General features: G+C 39.6%; 2 protein-coding genes and 1 pseudogene across 5 annotated transcripts in view; 2 read left to right on the top strand and 1 right to left on the bottom strand.

Moving 5' to 3' along the window:
- The window catches only part of SMIM18 (small integral membrane protein 18), a 40,975-nt gene extending 32,874 nt beyond the window's left edge, over nucleotides 1-8,101 (bottom strand). For both annotated transcript variants that reach the window (XM_073902412.1, XM_025886081.2), the window contains exon 1: nucleotides 8,033-8,101. The gene's annotated coding sequence lies outside the window, so the exon portion shown is untranslated. The remainder of the gene's footprint in view (nucleotides 1-8,032) is intronic.
- Nucleotides 1-17,304, top strand: part of GTF2E2 (general transcription factor IIE subunit 2) — a 69,222-nt gene extending 51,918 nt beyond the window's left edge. For all 3 annotated transcript variants that reach the window (XM_025886080.2, XM_073902409.1, XM_073902410.1), the window contains 2 exons: nucleotides 15,476-15,591; nucleotides 16,786-17,304. In XM_025886080.2, the coding sequence (XP_025741865.1) occupies nucleotides 15,476-15,591; nucleotides 16,786-16,902 (233 nt within the window). In that variant the 3' untranslated portion in view covers nucleotides 16,903-17,304. The remainder of the gene's footprint in view (nucleotides 1-15,475; nucleotides 15,592-16,785) is intronic.
- Nucleotides 12,237-15,465, top strand: LOC112834625 (tetraspanin-17 pseudogene; annotated as a pseudogene).
- Nucleotides 17,305-20,795: the final 3,491 nt, after the last annotated feature.

Below are 20,795 nucleotides of genomic sequence, written 5' to 3'. Positions count from 1 at the left end.
CCCCAGGAAGAGAGAGTCTTAAGCAGACGCTGGGTGGAGCACGGAACCCGACGCAGGGCTCAGTCTCAGGACCCTGAGATCATGACCTGAGCCAAAACCAAGAGTCAGACGCTTAATTGACTGAGCCACCCAGGCGCCCCAAGATGAAGATTTTCACTTTTTTCCACTCAGATTATAAAAGTAACCATGTATGCTTGTTAGTAAAATCCCACATATCTGGAAATAATTGTATAAGTTGTTTGATGTTTATTTTTCTAATTTACTTTTTCTCTGTTAGAGATATTCTATAATGCTATATGGCTATATAGTATTCCATTATGTAAGTGTACCTGATGAATGGATTTTTTAAGTACTTAATAATGCTGCAGCAGATATACATTTTTATGTTAATGAAATAGCCATATAATATCAGAAGGTATTGGGAGGGGAAATTGACAAATCATTTTTGCATCTAGTAAGTCTTTGTTGTTGTGGACTTATTTAATAGGTGTTGAAGTATATTACTAGATTTCCTAATATTGACTGTCCTTGTACTCCTAGAATAACCTTTTTTTAACTATATATTTCTGGACTCTTTTTCTATGTATTTAAGGGTTTTTGCTTTACTATCCAGTTTTCTTTTTTTGTTTACTTTCTCAGGGTTTGGTTTGTGTGTTATGCTGGATACATCAAAAGAGAAGTACAGTTTTCCTCTCTTCCTTCCTACCCTTTTCCTTCCTTTTCCAGTCTTTCCTTACGAGAATATTCGATTCCTTGAAGATTTGAACACAAATGCCCATGAGTGTATCTGTCTTGTTGCTTCTTTCACAGTATTCTTCATATCTTCTTTGGTTATGTCTTTCATTAAGTTTCCCACATTATAAATTAATTTTGGTAATTTCTGCTTTCCTAAAATCATCCATTTTTTATTTTCAAATTTAATAGCATATAGTTTTTGCAGAGTATGGCTCCAGAATTTGATTTTTTTCTGTAATTTTCCCTTTTTATTGCTAACTTTTTGTATTTGAACTTTCTCCCTTACTTCCTTGCTACGCTGTTTGTTTATCTATTTTACTTTTGTTGTTGTATTTTTATCTTAAAGGAAAATATCTGTCACATCACCCTTGGTACATACTAGTTTTTGACTACATGAGTGGTGACTGAGCAAACATTAAAATCTGCCATTGTTTTTCTGTTGTTTTAATTTTGCTATTACTTCCTGGTTATGTTTTCCTGCAGAATTTTTGTTTTATAAACATTCTTGACAGTCATAGTTTAAGGATTATATCATAATCATTGTAAAGCATCCCTTTTGGTTGTATTTAATGTTCTTTAAAGTCTGGCTTTAACTCATATTATTCTTTTAATCCCTTCCCTTTTTTTGGACTGATATATTTTTGCCCATTCTTTTTTTTTTTTTTATTTTTTCTTTTTTTTTTTTTTAAGATTTTATTTGACAGACACAGTGAAAGGGGGAACACAAGCAGGGGGAGCAGGAGAGGGAGAAGCAGGCTTCTCGCTGAGCAGGGAGCCCGATGCAGGGCTCAATCCCAGGACCCTGGGGTCATGACCTGAGCCGAAGGCAGACGCTTAACAACTGAGCCACCCAGGCGTCCCTTTTTGCCCATTCTTTTACTGTATACCCTGTCTTCTTTTGTTTAAATATTTCCTTTGTAATTGGCATATAGTTGGTTTTAACTTTTGAAGTGTCATTTTATATTAATTATCTTTATTACATGATATATTCTCCCATTATTTGTTTGGAAAGTATACTTTTGGGAGGTTCTCATATATACAGAGTGATTGTCTATCTCTAATTTGCTTAAACTGTAGGTGTCATTTTATCAAGTTTGTTCTTTTGTTTTTATTTCCTAATTGACACTTTCTGGGATTTTGGTAACAATCTATTGTGTATTCCTGAATTCACTTATTCAACAAGAGCTCAGTTATTCAACAGATATTTACTGATGTCCTACTATATGCCCCAGTTATTTTGCTAAATGCTGGGGATACAGTAGTGAACAAGGTAGACAAGTCTCTGCCTTTATGGAGTTTGCATTCTAAAGGATAAAGTAAACAATATAAAAAATAAAACATGATGATAGATTGTATCAAATTCTAGGAAAGAGACAAATGAAGTATGTGCAAACTGGTAAAGCAGTAGGAGGGGTGAACTCCGAGAAGATGGCTGTGGAAGAATGAGATGGAGCTAGCCTTGCAGAGTACCAGATGGTGCCCATGTGGGTGCTGTTGTGGGGGAAGTGGGGTTCAAGCAGACAGTAGTAAAGGCAAAGGCTGTAGTAAAGACTTTGATTTTTTTTGTAGGCCAGTTGTTTTTAATCCTTAAATCTGATTCAGTGGAGCCTGAGGAACAAATATTTTGTAACATGTTCTTTGCTCTTGTAAAATAAAATTTCTAGATGATATAACCTACTTTGAGACATAATTTTTTTTAAAGATTTTATTTATTTATTTGAGAGAGAATGAGAGATAGAAAGCACGAGAGGGAAGAGGGTCAGAGGGAGAAGCAGACTCCCTGCTGAGCAGGGAGCCCGATGTGGGACTCGATCCCGGGACTCCAGGATCATGACCTGAGCTGAAGGCAGTCGCTTAACCAACTGAGCCACCCAGGCGCCCGAGACATAATTTCTTAAAAGTTTGTATAATACAGGGATGCCTGGCTGGCTCAGTCAGTAGAGCATGTGTCTCTGGATCCCAGGGTGGTGAGTTCAAGCCCCCACATTGGGCACAGAGCTTACTTAAAAAAAAAAAAAAAAGTAGGGGCACCTGGGTGGCTCAGTCGGTTAGGTGTCCAACTCTTGATTTCAGCTCAGGTCATGATCTCAGGGTTGTGAGATTGAGCTGTGAGGTCATGAGCTGTGAGGTCATGATCTCAGGGTTGTGAGATTGAGCTCTGAACTGGTGGTGGAGCCTGCTGAAGATTCTTTCTCTCCCTCTCCCTTTGCTGTCCCCCCTTAAAAAAAAAAAGTATAATACCCTAACAGAAAGAAAAAAAAGGAAATTGGTTTATATTTACAAATATATTTCAATATTTGTAATTATTTAAGTATATTTATATTAGAATATAAAAGGGATATAAATAACACAGTTGTTTACATTTATATGTACAGTCACCATTGGATGTGATGGCTACAAATGGACCAATACAGGTGTGATGCAATGGCAACCTATATATCATAATTAGTGTTTTCCTTAAGTGATAAAGAATGCGTGGCAAAGGTCTGCAAAATACAAAGTGATGTTTTTCTGAGATTTTCAAAGGTTAATCATACTGTATTCTCTATTATACATTGTATGTTCCTAGAAAATCATGTGTGTAAAAAACCAAAAGTACTTTATATATGTAAACAGAATTTGATTCTTATTATCAACTGGTGTTTTTCATTAATCTCTATACTTTCTAAGAAAGATGGCTGGGAGGAAGAAAGGTTTTTCAACGACGGCGGTATTAATAATCTGGAGCTGGATAATTTTTTTTGGTGTCGGGGTTGTCACTGTGCATTGTAGATATTTAGTAGAATCCCTGGCTTCTTTAGATGCCAGTAGCATACCTTCCCCCACAGTGTGACAACCAAAAATGTATCCAGACATTACCAAGTGTTCCCCAGGAAGCAAAACTGTCTGGGTTGAGAATTATATTAAAGGTACAGTTTGTGTTTATAAAATAGACCACAGTTAATTAAGATATGTTGTCTTCAGACTTCTTTTCTTGAATTCTTTCATTCAGTACATTCAGTGATACAGAGATGTCAAAGTGAATAAGGTCTCTGTTCTTGAGCTTACCTAACGCTCAGGGAACATTGACACGGGAACACCCACGGTGGCTCTTGCATACTGTTGTTGTGATGTTTGTATAGTGCTGCAGACACTGGGGGAATAAGTCACGATCCACAGGAACTTCAGGGTTCAGACACTGTTCTTGGAGTTTGAAATTGTCAGTACGGCATAAATCGCTAATTTAAAAAAAGTGAGTTTTTCCAAATGATATAAGTTGTGTGTGTTTCCAGAGAAGATCCACTGAAAATTGATGCATATCTTAACATTTGTTTTCCTCTCTCTCTCTTCATATTTTACTCAAAATGCTTTGTCCTATTGTATTGATAGAGATTTTTGTGTTAGTCCAGTAGGTGGCAGTCTTAGCTTAAGAGGAAATATTGAGTGATGAAGCTTTCAGTCACGTTGAAGACTCACCCTTCATTTTATCTGTAATAGAGGCAAATGTCCTAAAATGAGATATAGCGTAAGTAAGGAGAGAGCTTATTTGTAGTAATTTAGAAAGTCAGATAGGTAAGTGAACACAGAGTAGTTGAATTTAGGTATATGTTTTATTTCACAAAGGCATTTATTTCCTTTTATCAGTATCTTACTCATTTAGAGGCAGTATAAACGCAGTGGTCGAGATGATGGTTTGAATAGTTACTCTGTAGGTTTATATCTTAGCTCTGCTAAGATTAGCTTAGGCAGGATACTTCTGAGATTTCTCATCTATAAAATAGGAATAAGGGTATCTGTCTCATGGTCCTTAGGAGAATTAAATGAGTTAAAAATAAATGTGTGTAGAGCTTGGAACAGAGCCTGGCACACAATAAGAGTAATAGTAACAGTAATATTAGCTATTATTAGAAGAATTGGAAATATCAAATAGTACCAAAATACTAGATGTTTAAATCTTATCTGGTTATTTATTCACGTTTACTTTAGCTCTCTGGTTTTTGACTCAGTGATCCGTAGACTTGTGTTTTGTTAGATAGCAAAGAACCTGAGCCAGTATATCAGTCTGAGGCCACATTTGCGATGATCTTTTGCAGTTACAGAATGTTTGTTGGTGTTCCTGGTGAGAAGTCCAATGACAGCCTGACTTTTCTTTCATTTTTGCTAACTCGTTCTTTTCCGCCTAGAAACTTAAACAGTTTCAGCTTTATCCTTAGAATACAGGGCTTCTCCCAGAAGCTCTTTTCCTGGGGCTCTGATGCTGTTTTCATATTTTTTTATGGCTTTCCATTAGGATGTACTTTAAGACAATTTTTCTGATGCTCCACAGATAGAAATGAAATGTTTTTGTTTTGCTATATGCTGTTATAAATAATACTTGCACATAAATATATGTGCACTTGCCTAATTATTTCCTTATTGTATTGTGAGATCAGAAAATAAGGCAATATTGGGCGCCTGGGTGGCTCAGATGGTTGGGCGTCTGCCTTCGGCTCAGGTCATGATCCCGGGGTCCTGGGATCGAGTCCCGCATTGGGCTCCCTGCTCCTTGGGAGCCTGCTTCTCCCTCTGCTTCTCTCTCTCTCTCTCTCTCTCTCTCCCTCTGTCTCTCATGAATAAATAAATAAAATCTTTAAAAAAAATGAGGCAATATTTAAAACATTTTCAACACCTTGCCTGTAATGCCTTTTGTAAAGTTTGCACTAATTTTTGGTACCCATTTACCTTCACAGCAGTATATGAAAAGGTATCCAAATCTTTACCCTTACCAGTACTAGATGTTTTTAGTTAACTTTGCCAGCCTCGTAGAAAATAAGGATTATCTTGAATTTGTATTTTCTTGCAATGACTTTATAAAATTAGAGAAAAACAGATGATTTTTCTTTGTACCTCTGTCAACTGTACATTTTTTGTCCTTGCATACATTAAAATTAAATTTGGGATTCTGTGAGATCTTGCCTTTAAAATTAGGCCCTGTTTGCCTGGGTGGCTCAGTCGGTTAGGCATCTGCCTTCGGCTCGGGTCATGATCCCAGGGTCCTGGAATTGAGCCTAACGTCTGGCAGCAGGGAGCCTGCTTCTTCCTCTCCTGCTCCCTCTGCTTGTGCTCTCTCTCTGTCAAATAAATAAATGAAATCTTTAAAAAAAATTAGGCCCTGCTTTCCATTGTTCATCTCAAGTATTTATACAGCTGTGGTACATTTACGTAGTACGTGTAATATTTAAATCCTGAAACAGCAATAAGGTAAGGAAAGGCAAGGATTAATATAGAAATGTTTTATCGGAAAAAACCCCAAAGACATTTAAAAAAGATTTTTTTAGAGGGGGAGGGGCAGAGGGAGAAGGGAGAGAGAGAATTTTAAGCAGGTTCCATGCCCAGTGCAGAGCCCTATGTGGGGAGATCATGAATTGAAGTCAAGAGTCTGATGCTTTATCGACTGAGCAACCCAAGTTCCCCCATTGAAGAGTTTTTTATTCAGGGATTTTCCTCTGAAAATAGCACAAGCAACACTTTTTTAGCAAAGAAAGTAGTTAAATTTTGTTTTAATGTACTTTCAGTTCCATTGTGCCATTAAAATTTATATTGTATTTTTTTTCTTGGTGGTACGTTAATATACATATTAGTTTTCTAGACCATTGCTTTCACTCTTCTAATAGGTATTATTGCCTCTGTGATTGTGTCATAAGAGGCCTGAAGTCTGTAAACTCTAGACATATCAAGTAGGAAGTCACAGTAGTTTCAGTCTTCAGGAACTGAAACTGCAATGCTGTTGAGTGTATTGACTGAAAGTTACCATAGAGGAAAAGATGTTTTTATCATATACTTTTATTCTCTTCATCTTTTTTCTTATGCAGAAAAAATATACAGTTTGTTATACAGTTATATCATGTAATATTTATTCTAGATAAAGATAATTTTACATGTTGATAGAATTTAACAAGTCATGGGTTAAAATGCCTGAACTATTCTTTTTTTTGGATGACATACTTCAACAGCTGTGGTAAATTTGACATAAAATTCTGGCTTGGTATTATATGTTTAAAGATTTATTTGTTTTTTAAAATCCAGATCTTCTGCTTATTAATTTATTAATTTATTTATTTATTTGAGAGAGAAAGAGATAGCAAGAAAGAGCACAAGCAGAGAGGAGAGGGAGAAGCAGGCTTCCTGCTGAGCAGGGAACCCGACATGGGGCTCAATCCCAGGACCCTGGGATTATGAGCCAAGCTGAAGGCAGACACTTAACAGACTGAGCCACCCAGGTGCCCCAGATTTATTTATTTTAGAGTAAGTAGGGGGTGCAGAGGAGAAGGAGAGAGAATCTCCAGCAGACTCCCCAGTGAGCAAAGCACCTGACACAGGGCTGGATCTCTCAACCCTGAGATCATGACCTGAGCTGAAATCAGGTCGGATGCTTAACCAACTGAGCCACCCAGGCACCTCTGGTATATATTTTAAAACAATATTATGGGCACCTGGGTGGCTCAGTTGATTAAGTGTCTGCCTTCAGCTCAGGTCATGATCCCTGGGTCCTGGGATCAAGTCCCACTTTGGGCTCCCTGCTCAGTGGGGAGTCTGCTTCTCCCTTTACCTCTTCTCCCTGCTCGTTCTCTCTCTCTCAAATAAATAAATATTTTTAAAAACCCCAAAATTTTGTGCTTTCTTGGAATTAGAGTGATGTTTTTATTGCTGACTTAGAAGTTTGACCTGAAGCTATTTTCTCTCACATAAGCCGAGCAGAGGTGGTTGCATTAATCACATTGTTCTTTAGCCAAAAAAGTGGATAGATGGGGACTTCTGGCTTACACTTAAAGTGGAGAGAGCTGATCAGAGCATTGTTGCACTCCTACAGCAATAATAAACCCTAAACAGCTGCAAATTTATAGTTTTCTTGAATCCATCAGAGCGCTGAGGTTGCAGGACAACCACCTAACCTGAAATCTAAGGAAAGACAGGCACCTACAAGAAAAAATGGGATACAAGTACTTGTTTACTTGGGACAGACAAAATGAACACCACTCAGAAGAATTCAGTTAAAAAAAATTTTTTTTTTCCTAAAGATTTTATCCATTCATTTGAGAGAGAGAGGGAGCATGAGTGGGGGAAGGGGCAGAGGCAGAGGAAGAAGCAGGGAGCCGCACGTGGTGCTTGATCCCAGAACTCTGGGATCATGACCTGAGCCGAAGACAGACACGTAACTGACTGAGCCACCTAGGCGCTCCTAAAGTTTTAAATGAACTGCTAAAGGCTTAAATTGGACTAGCAAGAAGATACAGAATCCTTGGGAGCTGAGAACACATGGGAGGGAATGCATACCTACTTGCAGGCTTTCTTCCACAGACTTCACTGGATCCTTATAAAAAAGAGGATAGGACTGGGTACTGCCCTCACTGGGCAGGTCTGCAGGAGGGCAATGGTAGATGTTTCAGGAAAGACATGAAGCCCTGTCTGAGGCTTCTTCCTGCCTCTCTGCTATGAGACAGAAGCCCTAACTTGCAGGGGGAATGGAACAGAAAGAAAACCTTCTACCCCTAGGGAAGGGGCAGTAACATGTGCTGGGCCCAGGACTTCAGCACAGGGGGATGGGCAGGAACACTGAGAAGGCCATATGCCAGATACCAAGAACATAGTACTTGACTGTCACCAAGGCTTAGTCATAATTTCAGAGAACTCCCACTCCATACCAGGCTAAGAGATGTAGAGTAATGGGTAACAATGGAATTCCGTGAGAGTTGCAGGAGCTTGGAGGCAGAGAGACTGTATGAGATGCATGCTAAATGGAAGACCTAAAACTGTAGGTTGAGTAGACACTGAGAAAAACTCTCTGGCAAACAAGCCTCTACCCTAAACTTTACAAGGTGTGGCTAGAGCAGTTTGAAGCCTGTGGTGCATTATAGGTATCCATAGCAGCAACAGATTCCAAACCAAGCTCATGTTCTGACAATAGAATGACTCTACATCCACACCCTGAAGGCCTAGCATAAGGAAAGATAGGGTCATATCCAGACACAAAGACTGTTTATCTCAGTCTCTCAGTTGTCCTACAGAGGATATCCTGCTTTCAGTATATATTTGTGTGTGTGTGTGTGTGTGTGTGTGTGTATGAGGCATAAAAATAAGGAGAAAAGTGATAGAGTATTGAGATAAGGGAATTAACAAAATTCATGGGACACAGGTACTGGAAATTGTTAGACATGGAATTTAAGGTAACTATACGTTAAGGCCTCTGGTAGAAAAGGCAGGCAACATGCACGATCATGTAGGATATTTCAGAGGTAGACATTATAAGAAAATCAAATGAAAAATTTTTTATTTTTTTATTTTTAAGATTTTTATTTGAGAGAGAGAAAAGAGAGCACAGAGGTAGAGGGAGAAGCAGACTCCCCGCTGAGCAGGGAGCCCAATGTGGGGCTTGATCCCAGAACCCTGAGGGCTATGTCCTGAACTGAAGGCAGATGCTTAACTGACTGAGCCACCCAGGTGCCCCCAAATGAAAATTTTTGTAGTGAAAAACACAGTAACAGACAAAGAATGCCTTTCATAAGCTCATCAGTATACTTGGCATAACCAAAGGAAGAACTAGTAAACTTGAACATAGGCCTGTGCAAATTATCTAAACTAAAATGCAGAGAGAAAGCTGTGAGATAATATCAAATGGTCAGAATGTATAATTCAAATCCCAGAAGGAGAAGAGAGAATAGGGCAGAAGAAATAATGGCCAAGGATTTTGAAAACCTAATGGTAAACACTGCACCAAAGATCCTAGAAGCTCAGAGAATGAAGCAAGATAATCCTCCAAAACAAATGACAAGAAAAGCACCCAGGCATTTATATTCAAACTGCTGAAAGTTGATGATGATGAGAAAATACTGAAGGTAGGGCACCTGGGTAGCTCATTCGGTTGGACATCTGCCTTTGGCTCAGGTCATGATCTGATGCTTAACCATCTTAAACACCCAGGCACCTCAAGAGGGAAAAACTTTCAACCTAGAATTCTGTACCCAGCAAAACCAAATTTTTTTTTTAAGGATTTTATTTATTTTAGAGAATGAGAGGGTGGGGGGAGGGGCAGAGGGAGAGGGACAAGCGACTCCCCACTGAGCAGGGAGTGTGACGTGGGGTTCTATCCCAGGATCCCAAGATTATGACCTGAGCCAAAGGCAGAAGCTTAACCGACTGAGCCACCCAGGCGCCCTAAAACCAGTCTTAAAAATGAAGGAGAAATAGTCTTTCAGAGTAATATTCTCATGGTACCAGAGAAACTGAGATAAGTCATTGTCGTAAGACCTGCATTACGAGATTCAATAAGGAAATTCTTTCAGGCAAAAGGGATGTGATACTAGATAGTAACTTGGATCTATACAGATAAGTAGGTGTGTTGTAGAGGATGAATATAAAATTCATGTTTTTCTAATTAAAACATTTAAAAGTATACTAAAAATATTTTCTTATTAATTGCTTTAAGCTCAAGGGACACCTGGGTGGTTCAGTCGGTTAAATCTCCGACTCTTGATCTCAGCTCAGATCTTGATCTCAGGGTCATGAGTTCAAGCTTCACATTGGGCTCCATGTATGGAGCCTACTTAAGAAAAAAGAAAAGGGGCGCCTGGGCGGCTCAGTTGGTTAAACGTCTGCCTTAGGCTCAGGTCATGATCCCAGGGTCCTGGGATCAAGCCCCAAATGGGGCTCCTTGCTCAGCGGGGAGTCTGCTTCTCCCTCTGCGCCTCCCCTCCCGCTTGTGCTCTCTCTTGCTCTCTCTCTCAAATAAATAAAATCTTAAAAAAGAAAGATAACTGATTATAAAGGAAAAGTATTAGAAATATATTTTGTTTACAGCAAATATAAAAGTAAAATTTATGACAGCTCAAAGGTCAGAGAAGGATACTATTTATAACATCTTTTTAAAAATTTTTATTTTTATTTTTTTAAAGATTTTATTTATTTATCTGACAGACAGAGAGGGAACACAAGCAGGGGGAGTGGGAGAGGGAGAAGCAGGCTTCCAGCTGAGCAGGGAACCTGATGTGAGGCTCGATCCCAGGACCCCGGGGCCATGACCTGAGCCGAAGGCGGACGCTTAACGGCTGAGCCACCCAGGTGCCCCTAAAAATTTTTATTTTTAAAGATTTATTTATTTTAGTGTGTGGGAGTGGGGCGGGGGGCGAAGGAGAGAATCTCATGCAGACTCCCCACCCACTGAACATGGACACTACATGGGGCTCAATCTCATGACCCTGAGATCTTGACCTGAGCCAAAATCAAGAGTCAGATGCTTAACCAAGTCACCGAGGTGCCCCACAATTATAGCATTTTTACATTATATGTGAATTGGTATAATTTACTTGCCAGCTAGGCTCTGATTAATTAAATGTGTATTATAAACCGTAGGACAACCACTAAAACCATTGTTTTTGAAAAAGAAGTAACCATAGTTAAAAATACTGTATTATACATTTGAAAGAGAGTAGATCTTAAAAGTTCTCATCACAGGGAAAAAATTGTAACTGTAGGGGCGCCTGGGTGGCTCAGTCGGCTAAGCGTCTTAGCCCACATCATGATCTCGGGGTCCTGGGATCGAGCCCCGCATCAGGCTCTCTGCTCAGTGAGGAGTCTGCTTCTCCCTTTGAGTGTGTGCAAGAACGCTCTCTCTCTCTCAAATAAGTAAAATTAAAAAAAAAATTGTAATTGTGTGGTGATGAGTGTTAAATTACTTTGGTAATTGTTTTGTTATATATGTGTATATCAAATCATCGTGTTCTGTACCTAAACATACAGTGTTGTGTCAGTTATATCTCAATAAAAAAGTATACTGTGCCAATAACAGATAGAAAATGTAATCAGAAAAAATACATTCACTTAATCCAAATGAACACCGAAACAGAAGGAAAAAAACAAGGAGTACATGGAATAGAAATGGTAAGATGATAGATTTTATTCCAACCATTATTAATAATTGTGTTAAGTGTAAATCATTTAAACATACTAATTAAGACTTTAATCTGTTAAAAATCCAAAATCATCTAACATACTTTTTCACTGTTAAATTGTTCAAACAGAATAATTGAGACAGATGTAAATTGTCTAAACATAATTAAGACACAGATTTTCAGATTAGATACAAAAGCAAGTCCCTGGTATATACTCTCTATAAGAAACTCACTTTAAACATCAAGACATGGGTTAAAAGTAATGTACTGGTACAGCCACTGTGGAAGGCAGTATGGATGTTCATCAGAAAGTTAAAAATAGAACTATGCTCGCATCCAGCAGTCTACTACTGGGTATTTACCCAGAGGATACAGAAACACGAACTCAGAGGGATACATGCACCCCTCTAAAGTATACTAAAGTTTATAGCAGCATTATTTACAATTGCCAAGATATGGAAGCAGCGCAAGTGTCCATTGATTGATGAATGGATAATGAGGATGTGGTATAGCCTGGGGAGCTCTAGCCCAGGGTGGCCCTTGGAGGGCTGGCCTGACCCCAGCTCTGGTTTCTGGGCCAGTGGGTGGCTGCTCACCATGCTGGGCTAGTACCTGCACTTCCAGGAACCTGAGGTCGGCTGCTGTGGGCAATACTGCCTTTTTGGCTTCAACATTGTCTTCTGGATGCTGGGAGCCCTGTTCCTGGCCATTGGCCTCTGGGCCTGGGCTGAGAAGGGCGTTCTCTGCAACATCTCAGCACTGACAGATCTGGGAGGCCTTGAGCCTGTGTGGCTGTTGGTAGCGGTTGGAGGGGTCGTGTCGGTGCTGGGCTTTGACATTGGCATTGGGGCTCTCTGGGAGAACACCTTCCTGCTCAAGCTTTTCTCCGTGTTTCTCAGCCTCATTTTCTTCCTGGAACTGGCAACAGGGATCCTGGCCTTCATATGCAAGGACTGGATTCGAGACCAGCTCAGTTTCTTCCATCAATAACACTGTCAGGAATCTCTGCTCAGGAATGGTGGTTTTGCTGTGGAGCCCAAGGACCTAATGGTTGGCCCCTCAGTCTGTATTTCAACTGCACTGATTTGAACCTGAGCCGGGAGCGCTGCGGGGTCCCCTTCTCCCGCTGTGCCAGGGACCCAGCAGAAGATGTCCTCAATACCCAGTGGGGCTACGATAGCCAGCTCACGCTGGAGCTGGAGCAGCAGGGCTCCATCCACAGTAAAGGCTGCATGGGGTCTTTGTGGGCATCACCCTCCTCCAGATCTTTGGTATCTGCCTGGCCCAGAACCTTGTGAGTGCCATCAAGGCAGTGAAGGCCAGTTGGTGAGGCTGCCACACTGGTGCACAGGGAGCTACCATCTCCACTCCGGTTGGGTGGTGGGCTCCCAAGGGGACCGGGAATGGTGCAGCTAAGAGGGCGCAGGCCAGGCGGGGTGGGAGGGGTCTGCCATATCCCCACGCGGGCTGGGACACACTTCTCTGTGCATGACTGTGTGAGGCAGGCTTGGGGCCCGCTGTTGCCCGGGACACAGCTTCACGAAGCTGCTTCAGAGTTGTCTTCTCTAGTAGCTGTGACCTTGACCCTGCCCGGAGCCCACTTCAGCTTCACGGTCTTAGACTCTAAAGGGGGCCCAAGAATTTTCTCTCCCTTGCTTGCCTCTCCGGATCAAACATGGTGATGGCTAGAAACTACTCAAACAAAACCTTAACCCTGTTCCTCCCCGCCCCCCAAAAGATATTACTTATGTATGTGTGTTTGTGTCGGGCTCTGTGCTCAGCAGGGACTCTGCTTCTCTCCCTCTGTTCTACCTCCCTGCTCATGCTCTTGCATGTGTGCTCTCTAAAATCTTAAAAAATCTGTAGAATTTTAGTTTTTTCTAATTTACATAAATGAGATCACTCCGTATCTGTTAGCCAGTCCTTTTCTTAGGTGTTTTTTCTGCTTTCGTTAGAGGCATTAACCCCCAAAAGAGATGACAGAGGTCAGATGCTGACGGTAACTATAACAGGCAGTTTTTTTCTTTGTGGAGATGCATTAACTCTAATGTCTACAGCTCTGTGAGACAGGTGGTATTATCGCTGTTTTGCAGGTCAGGATACTGAGGCAGAGGGGTTAAGTGACTTGCCCCGTGTTACGTAGTAAATGGAGTGTCTGGATTCACACCCAGGCCATCTGGTTCCCAGGCTGTACTGTACGAGTCTGCTAATTTTGCATTTCACAGGAAAGATCTGGGCATAGCCAAAACGTGAATGAGTTATTTAGGAATTTACATAAAACCTCTTTAATGAGTTTGCTTATTTCCTTTCCTTTGCTGGCATACTTCGTTACACAGTTTTCATTGTTAGCTTAAGTGGGACAGGGATCTCTTCAATTCAGAGGATCCGATCTGAATTTGTAAATTCTAGCCTGTTTTTCTTTTCTGTTATGAGATTTCTAAATCTGTTCTTATTTTATTTACTATAGTTTAGAGCATGCTTGACTTTCATGATACTTGGAGATCTTCTGCCAAAATAAGTCCATCTGCTTTTAAATTTGATATCCCTAATCATTTGCTATTTTCAGAAAACAGAAAAACCAAAAACCAAAAACCAAACTGACAGAAAAAGAAAATAGAGTGTTCAGATCTCGGTTTCTAGATAACATTCTCCAGTAAATGCAGTCAGGACTCCTTGACAAAATGGTTGATTCCAAGTTTGGGGAAATATAACATGAGCTTGGAACATCTTTTGGTACTAGAAAGTAAGTGCTTAACAAAACAAAAAACAAAAAGGAAAGCAAGTAGAAAAGATACAGGAACAGTTTGAAGGGGCTCTCAATAACCAAAGCCAGGAAGTTTGAATAACAATGATAGTAATCGATTCTAATCCGTAAAATAAGTATCCATGAGTCCATACTACATCAAATAACTGAAAAAATGGAGAAAGAATAGTCCTTCCTTACAGTAGAATTCTAATTTACACATCTGGAAGGAATGATGGAAATAATTTGCCATTAGGCAGACCCACAAGTAATAATTATAGGCAGGAGCTATCAGTGGATGCTAAAGTTAGCAAAAAGTGTGATGAGAAGTGGAGTATTTGCTTAGTCTCAGTAGATTTCCCCATAAGGTCCTCATTAATTACAAAGGGAAAAATAATAGCTTCATGGTGGAGAAATCTGACAGATACCAGCTTCACCAGCGATCAGTTTATCAGCCTCAGTAATAAGACATTGACATCATGTACCCTTTGCACTGAGAAGGGCACGTCATTTCTGTGATACTCTTGCCAAAAATGTATAACTTCAGTATAATCATGAGGAAATACTAGACAATCCCAAAGTGAAGGCCATTCTGTAAAATCACTGAGCCAAACTCTTGAAGAGTCTTTATGACCTCTTGGTCCCCCATCTCTAGGTTCTTTGGTTTCAAAAGTCTCTCTTGTTAATGAACTGTTATAGCTTCTTACCCCATGTAAAATTTTGGTTCCCTATCTCCTTTCATGTTTCTTTTTACTGATAGGGAGAGGAAATGGAGTATCCTGAGCTCAGGGGTTGAGCAGGAGTTTTTAACTGTTTCATTGGAGAGAACTGCTTTTTGGACTAAAAGGAGAATGTCAGCTTCAGGGAGTTCTCAGGGACACAGCCCTTCATTACTGGACTCAAAATAGAACACTACTGTTCCCAGCCCCTTCTGCTACTCACAGTCCAGCATTTGAGTGTTCTTGTCTTACTTCCTTTGATTTTATAATGAAATCTTAGGTGTGCAATTTTAGACCAGAGGAGATAATAGCGAGGCCTGGATTTTTATCACAAATGCTATAGCTTGTAAACATCTGTTGTTTCTTGTTGGCAGAGTTTCAGAAACTCTGGAGGAGCGTCACTGTGGATTCAATGGATGAGGAGAAAATTGAAGAATATCTGAAGCGACAGGGTATTTCTTCCATGCAGGAATCCGGACCAAAGAAAGTGGTATGTAGTCTCTTGAGGAAAAAGAAAAAAAGTAATCCTCTGTTCTTTGAACTGTGAGCCTGCTTCCTGTTCTCTCTGAAGAGCGGGTAGTTGGTTCTCTCTTCCAGTTTTTTCTGTGTCCTAATCAGTGTTCTTGGTCAGATGCAAACCAGATCATGTTTGATTTATTGGGGGCCAGTGGATCTTTGTCCCCAGGTGCTGCAGCCCAGGCATGTGAGAGCTTTCCTCATTATCCCTCCAGCCCCTGTCTTAGCAGGGACTACTCTTAAGGTCGAGTCATACCCAACATTTTCTAGTGTTCACATGTTGCCCTCCCAGTTTCTAAAAGGAGCTTGCTTCATCATCTTGGCCTTTAAGACCTTAATTGTGCTCCCCTCTCCCTTGCTCCCTGTGGTCTTGGTCCCTGGCTCCGCCTTAGCCCTGATCACCTTGTTGTCCTTGTTGACTTTCAGATTTCTTAGGAACCAGATACTATATAGTCCCAAAGCCCAATCAGAGGAGGAGTTTGTAATGGAAAGATGACTTGGGAATTGCCTTCTGCCAGCTAATCAGTTGTCTGTAGTCCAAGGACAAAACCAGTTTGGGGAATAATTCACCAACACCCTAACTGTAGCTGCTCTGCTCCTCCCCCTTTCCCATGTCTACCGACAGTCTTTGTAGCTTGCCGCCTTTGGGATTTTGTGTGTGTGTATTTTTATTCAGTGAATTTGTAGGACTCCCTAAAAGGTTGGATTTATTGCCCAGTGATCTCCATGAATTAGTGTAATTGCAGCACTTTATGAGCTATTTTCTCCTATCGTTGCTTAGTTTGTTGACTTTTTTTTAAATCATATGATTTTAAATTTCAAGGACACAGAAGAGAATGGAGAATAATAATTAACAAATCTTTGTGTGCGTAGCCACTTCCCAGTTTTGCTGTATTTCTGTATTTTGCCATATTTACTTCAGATCTTTTTTTGTTGGTAATGGTGGATGATTTTTAAACCTAAGTATCGAGAATCGTTCTGGGGAGTTTCTTGTGCCAGCCCCGTTATTCCCGGTGGCCGTGTGCACGTCTGTGGTTGGGGTGCTTGCTGGGGGTTGGTGTGGGCAGCTGGGCCACCGAGCAGGAAGAAAGGTTTCTGCACATCATTAGTAAATCCTTGCTATTCAGCCCTTCTGAGTAGCTGTTTCTGTTTTTACCTTTTCTTGTAGGCCCCTATTCAGAGGAGGAAAAAGCCAGCTTCACAGAAAAAGCGACGGTTTAAGACCCACAACGAACATCTGGCTGGAGTGCTGAAGGACTACTCTGACATTGCTCCTGGCAAATAGCAAACAGTTTTGTTCATGAGCAAAGAGTTAACAAAGTCAAGATCTTTCTTGTTGATGCTGGGGTCTGAAGACTGTCTTCCCATTCTACTTCTTAGGACTGAGGAGAGGAGCAGTTCAGTTTACAGAACAAGAGCAAATTACCAAACTCAAAGCTTACTTTAATTGAATGGGCTAACGAGATATGTGATATTCCTTGTTAACCTCTGTTACTTCTGGGGGAAAGGCGCTTAGCATGGCATGCAAGTGTCTTTGCTACTTATCTCTATTTCTAAGTGGTTCCTGGTTCCATTTCTCTTCCTTTATTACTTTAGAACAAGTTTGCAGATAAATAGTCTTGAATGCAATATTTGTTTATTCCAGAAGAGCATATTTATAATAAAATCATTGTAGAAGGAACTCTAAGATGTTAGTGAATTCAGTTTGTTTCTTTCTGTCCTTGGCAATGGCAGATGGCAGCTCCGGTCTTTAACTCCCACAGGATGCATGTTTGGGATGTTGTTGAAGACTGTGATTTGTGCTGTGGTGCTGAGCATATGGATCTCACAATTGGAACACAAGATGTGCCTCTTGTTAGCAAATGTGACAATAAAGATACACAACGTGATTTTTAATGTTTTTTTTTAAAGCCTAAATCAGTACTGAGCTGCTTGGATTTTGCAAGTCATGGGCTCATGCCATCTCCAACAAAGATAAGGTAGAGTCTTCTTGCCAACCTGAACGTCATCTTTACCCTGTTCCAACCCTCATGGGATTTGACCCTGATTTTTTTCTAGGGGAGACTCCCTCTGTCTTCCCATCACTGGCTGAGCTCAGAGCCATTATCAACCCACATGAGATGTGGGTTCTTAGCAGTCATGGTGATATATAGGAAGGAAGTCTTTGTGGTTATTGCAGCTTTCTGTGGTAAGCTACCTGTTTTCCTTACCTCCGCTTGTTCCTTGGTACGGTGATCCTTTGGGTTGGTTCTTAGAGTCCTCATATTGTAAATTGAAATTGCAGTGGATTATAAAAAGGTTCAGTGTTCTCAAGAAAGGTGTGATGGTAACCCAGAGCAGTAAGTGCTTTGTGCAGATGATGAGCTTTTTTTGCTGTTTTAGTTCTTTTTATCCTTCTGTTTCTCGTCCATTTACATAGTCCTGTTTCTGTTTCCTCTTTTTTACATCCCAGCCCCAAAACATGGCCCTAGAAGATGTAAAGCTGAGGGTCCCCACGGTAATTTAGAACACGGGAAACTCAATGTGTCTTTGTTACCAGGTTTTTTTGTTTTTGTTTTTTTGCCAGTAAGGAACTTTTAATGTCTTATGACATAAAACTAGTTTTCTTGTAAAAATTCTGAAGCTAGCTTATCTCCAAGTATGCTTACTTTTGGTGGCCTGTATACCTCATTCTGTTTTATTTTCCAGTAATACTGAGGTAGAGTTGACATACAGCATGAGTTTAAGGCGTATAGCATAACGATTTGACTTATATATGTTAGGAAATGATAACTACAGTAAGTAGTTAACATCCATCATCTCCTATAGGTACAAAAAATAGAAAAATTTTTTTCCATGTGGTGAGAACTCACAGAACTTATTCTTAATATATGCCACAGAGCAGGGTTAACTGTCATCATCCCGCTGTACATTACATCCCAGTCCTTACTTATCTTGGAACTGAAATTTGTACCATTTGACCACCTCCACCCAGTTTCCCCGGCCCCACCCCTCCCTCTGGTAACCACAAATATGATTTCTTCTGTGAGTTTTTATTTTTTTGGTTTCACATATAAGTGAGAGCATATAGTATTTTCCTTTGTCATATTTCACTTAGTGTAATGCCCTCAAGGTCCATCCATGTTATTTCAAATGGCAGATTTCATCCTTATTACAGCTGAAGTATTCCATTATAGAATAATATTCTGTTCCATCCACATCTTTATTCACTCATCTGTCGATAGACGCTTAGGTTGTTTCCATGGGGTGCAGATAGCTCTTACACATACTGTTTTTATTTACTTTGGATATATTCCCAGAAGTGGGATTGCTAGATCACTTGGTAATTCTGTTTTTAATTTTTTTGAGGAAACTCCATATTTTCTGTAGTGGCAGTACCAGTTTACAAACCCACCATCAGTGTACAAGGGTTCCCTTTTTTCCACATCCTTGCCAGCGTTTATTTCTTTTTGATGCTAGCCATTCTAATGGCATCAGAATACCTCATTGTGATTTTAATTTGCATTCCTCTAATGATTAGTGATGTTCAGCATCTTTCATGTGCCTGTTGGCCATTTTTATATTTTCTTTAGAAAAATGTCTATTTCAGGTCTTGCCCAGTTTTTAGTTGGATTTTTTTTTTTTTGCTGTTGTAGGAGTTTTATATTTTTGAATGTTAACCTCTTATTAGATACATGGTTTGCAAATATTTTTTTCCCAATTCATATGTTGCCTTTTCATTTTGATTATTTCTTTGCTGTGCAGAAGCTTTTTAGTTTTATATAGTCCCATTTGTTTATTTTTTATTTGTTGCTTATGCTTTAGGTGTGATTATCTGAAAAATGATTGCTAAGATCCACGTCAAAGAGCTTTTCTCCTGTGTTTTTTTTAGGAGTTTAATGGTTTCTACTCTTATATTTAAGTCTTTAATCCATTTTGAATTAAGTTCTGGGAGTGGCATAAGGTAGAGGTCTAGTTTCATTCTCTTATGTATGAGTACCCAATTTTCCCAGCACCATTTATTGAAGTGACTCTTTATTGAGAGTTCTTGGCTCCCTTATCAAATAGTAGTTGACACTATTAATAATATTTGATACTGTTTCAGTTTACTATAGCATTATAATACAGCTTGAAATCAGGAAGTGTGATGCCTCCCACTTTGTTCTTTCTCAAGATTGCTCTGGCTATTTGGGGTCTTTTGTGGTACCTTATAAATTTTAAGAGTGTTTTTTCTACTTCAGTAGAAAATGCCATTGGAATCTTGATAAGATCTGTATATTGCTTTGGGTAGTATGGACATTTTAACAATATTTATTATTCTAGTCCATGAACACAAGATACCTTTACATTTATTTGTCTTGATTTCTTTCATCAGTGTCTTGTAGTTTTCAGTCTAGAGCTCTTTCACCCCCTTGGTTAACTTTATTCCTAAGTACTTTATGTTGTTTTTGATGCTTTTGAAAATGGGATTTTCTTTTTTCTTTTTCAGATAATTTGTTGTTAGTTTTATAGGAAAGTTGCTGATTTTTACATGTTAATTTTGTTTCCTGCAACTTCACTGAATTAGATCCAGCAGTTTTTTTGGTGTAGTCTTTAGGATTTTCTTTCTATAAAATCATGTCATCTGCAAATAGGGACAGTTTTACTTCCTTTCTAGTTCTGATACTTATTTTTCTTGCTTGATTGCTCTGGTTAGCACTTCCAGTACTATGTTGAATAGGATTGGTGAGATTGGGCACCCTTGTCTTGTTCCTGATCTTCAAGGAAAAGCTTTTAATCTTTCACCATTAAATAGGATGTTAGCTGTGGGCTTGTCATATATGGCCTTAACTGTGTTGAGGTATGTTCCTTTTGTATCTGATTTGTTGAGTTTTTATCATAAGTGGATGTTGAATTTTGATAAATGCATTTTCTGTATCTATATAGATTTTTTCTTTCATTTTATTAATGCGATGTATCACACTGACTGATTTGCATATATTAAACCATCCTTGCATCTTAAGGATAAATCCCACTTGATCATTATGAAAGAGCTTAATGTGTTGCCAAATTTGGTTTACCAGTATTTTATTGAGAATTTTTGCATCTGTGTTCATCACGGATATTGGCCTATAGTTTTTTCTGGTAATGCCCTATTTTGGCTTTGGTACCATTGTAATGCTTGCCTTGTAAGATGAGTTTGGGAGTGTTCTCTCCTCT

This window comes from Callorhinus ursinus, unplaced genomic scaffold (genome assembly GCF_003265705.2).
Source record: "Callorhinus ursinus isolate GAN/ISIS: 27379988/994484 unplaced genomic scaffold, GSC_fseal_2.0 scaffold17, whole genome shotgun sequence".
Taxonomy (NCBI): Eukaryota; Metazoa; Chordata; class Mammalia; order Carnivora; family Otariidae; genus Callorhinus; species Callorhinus ursinus.
The sequence above is the reverse complement of the archived record's forward strand: the minus strand, read 5'-3'. Positions and strand labels throughout refer to the sequence as shown.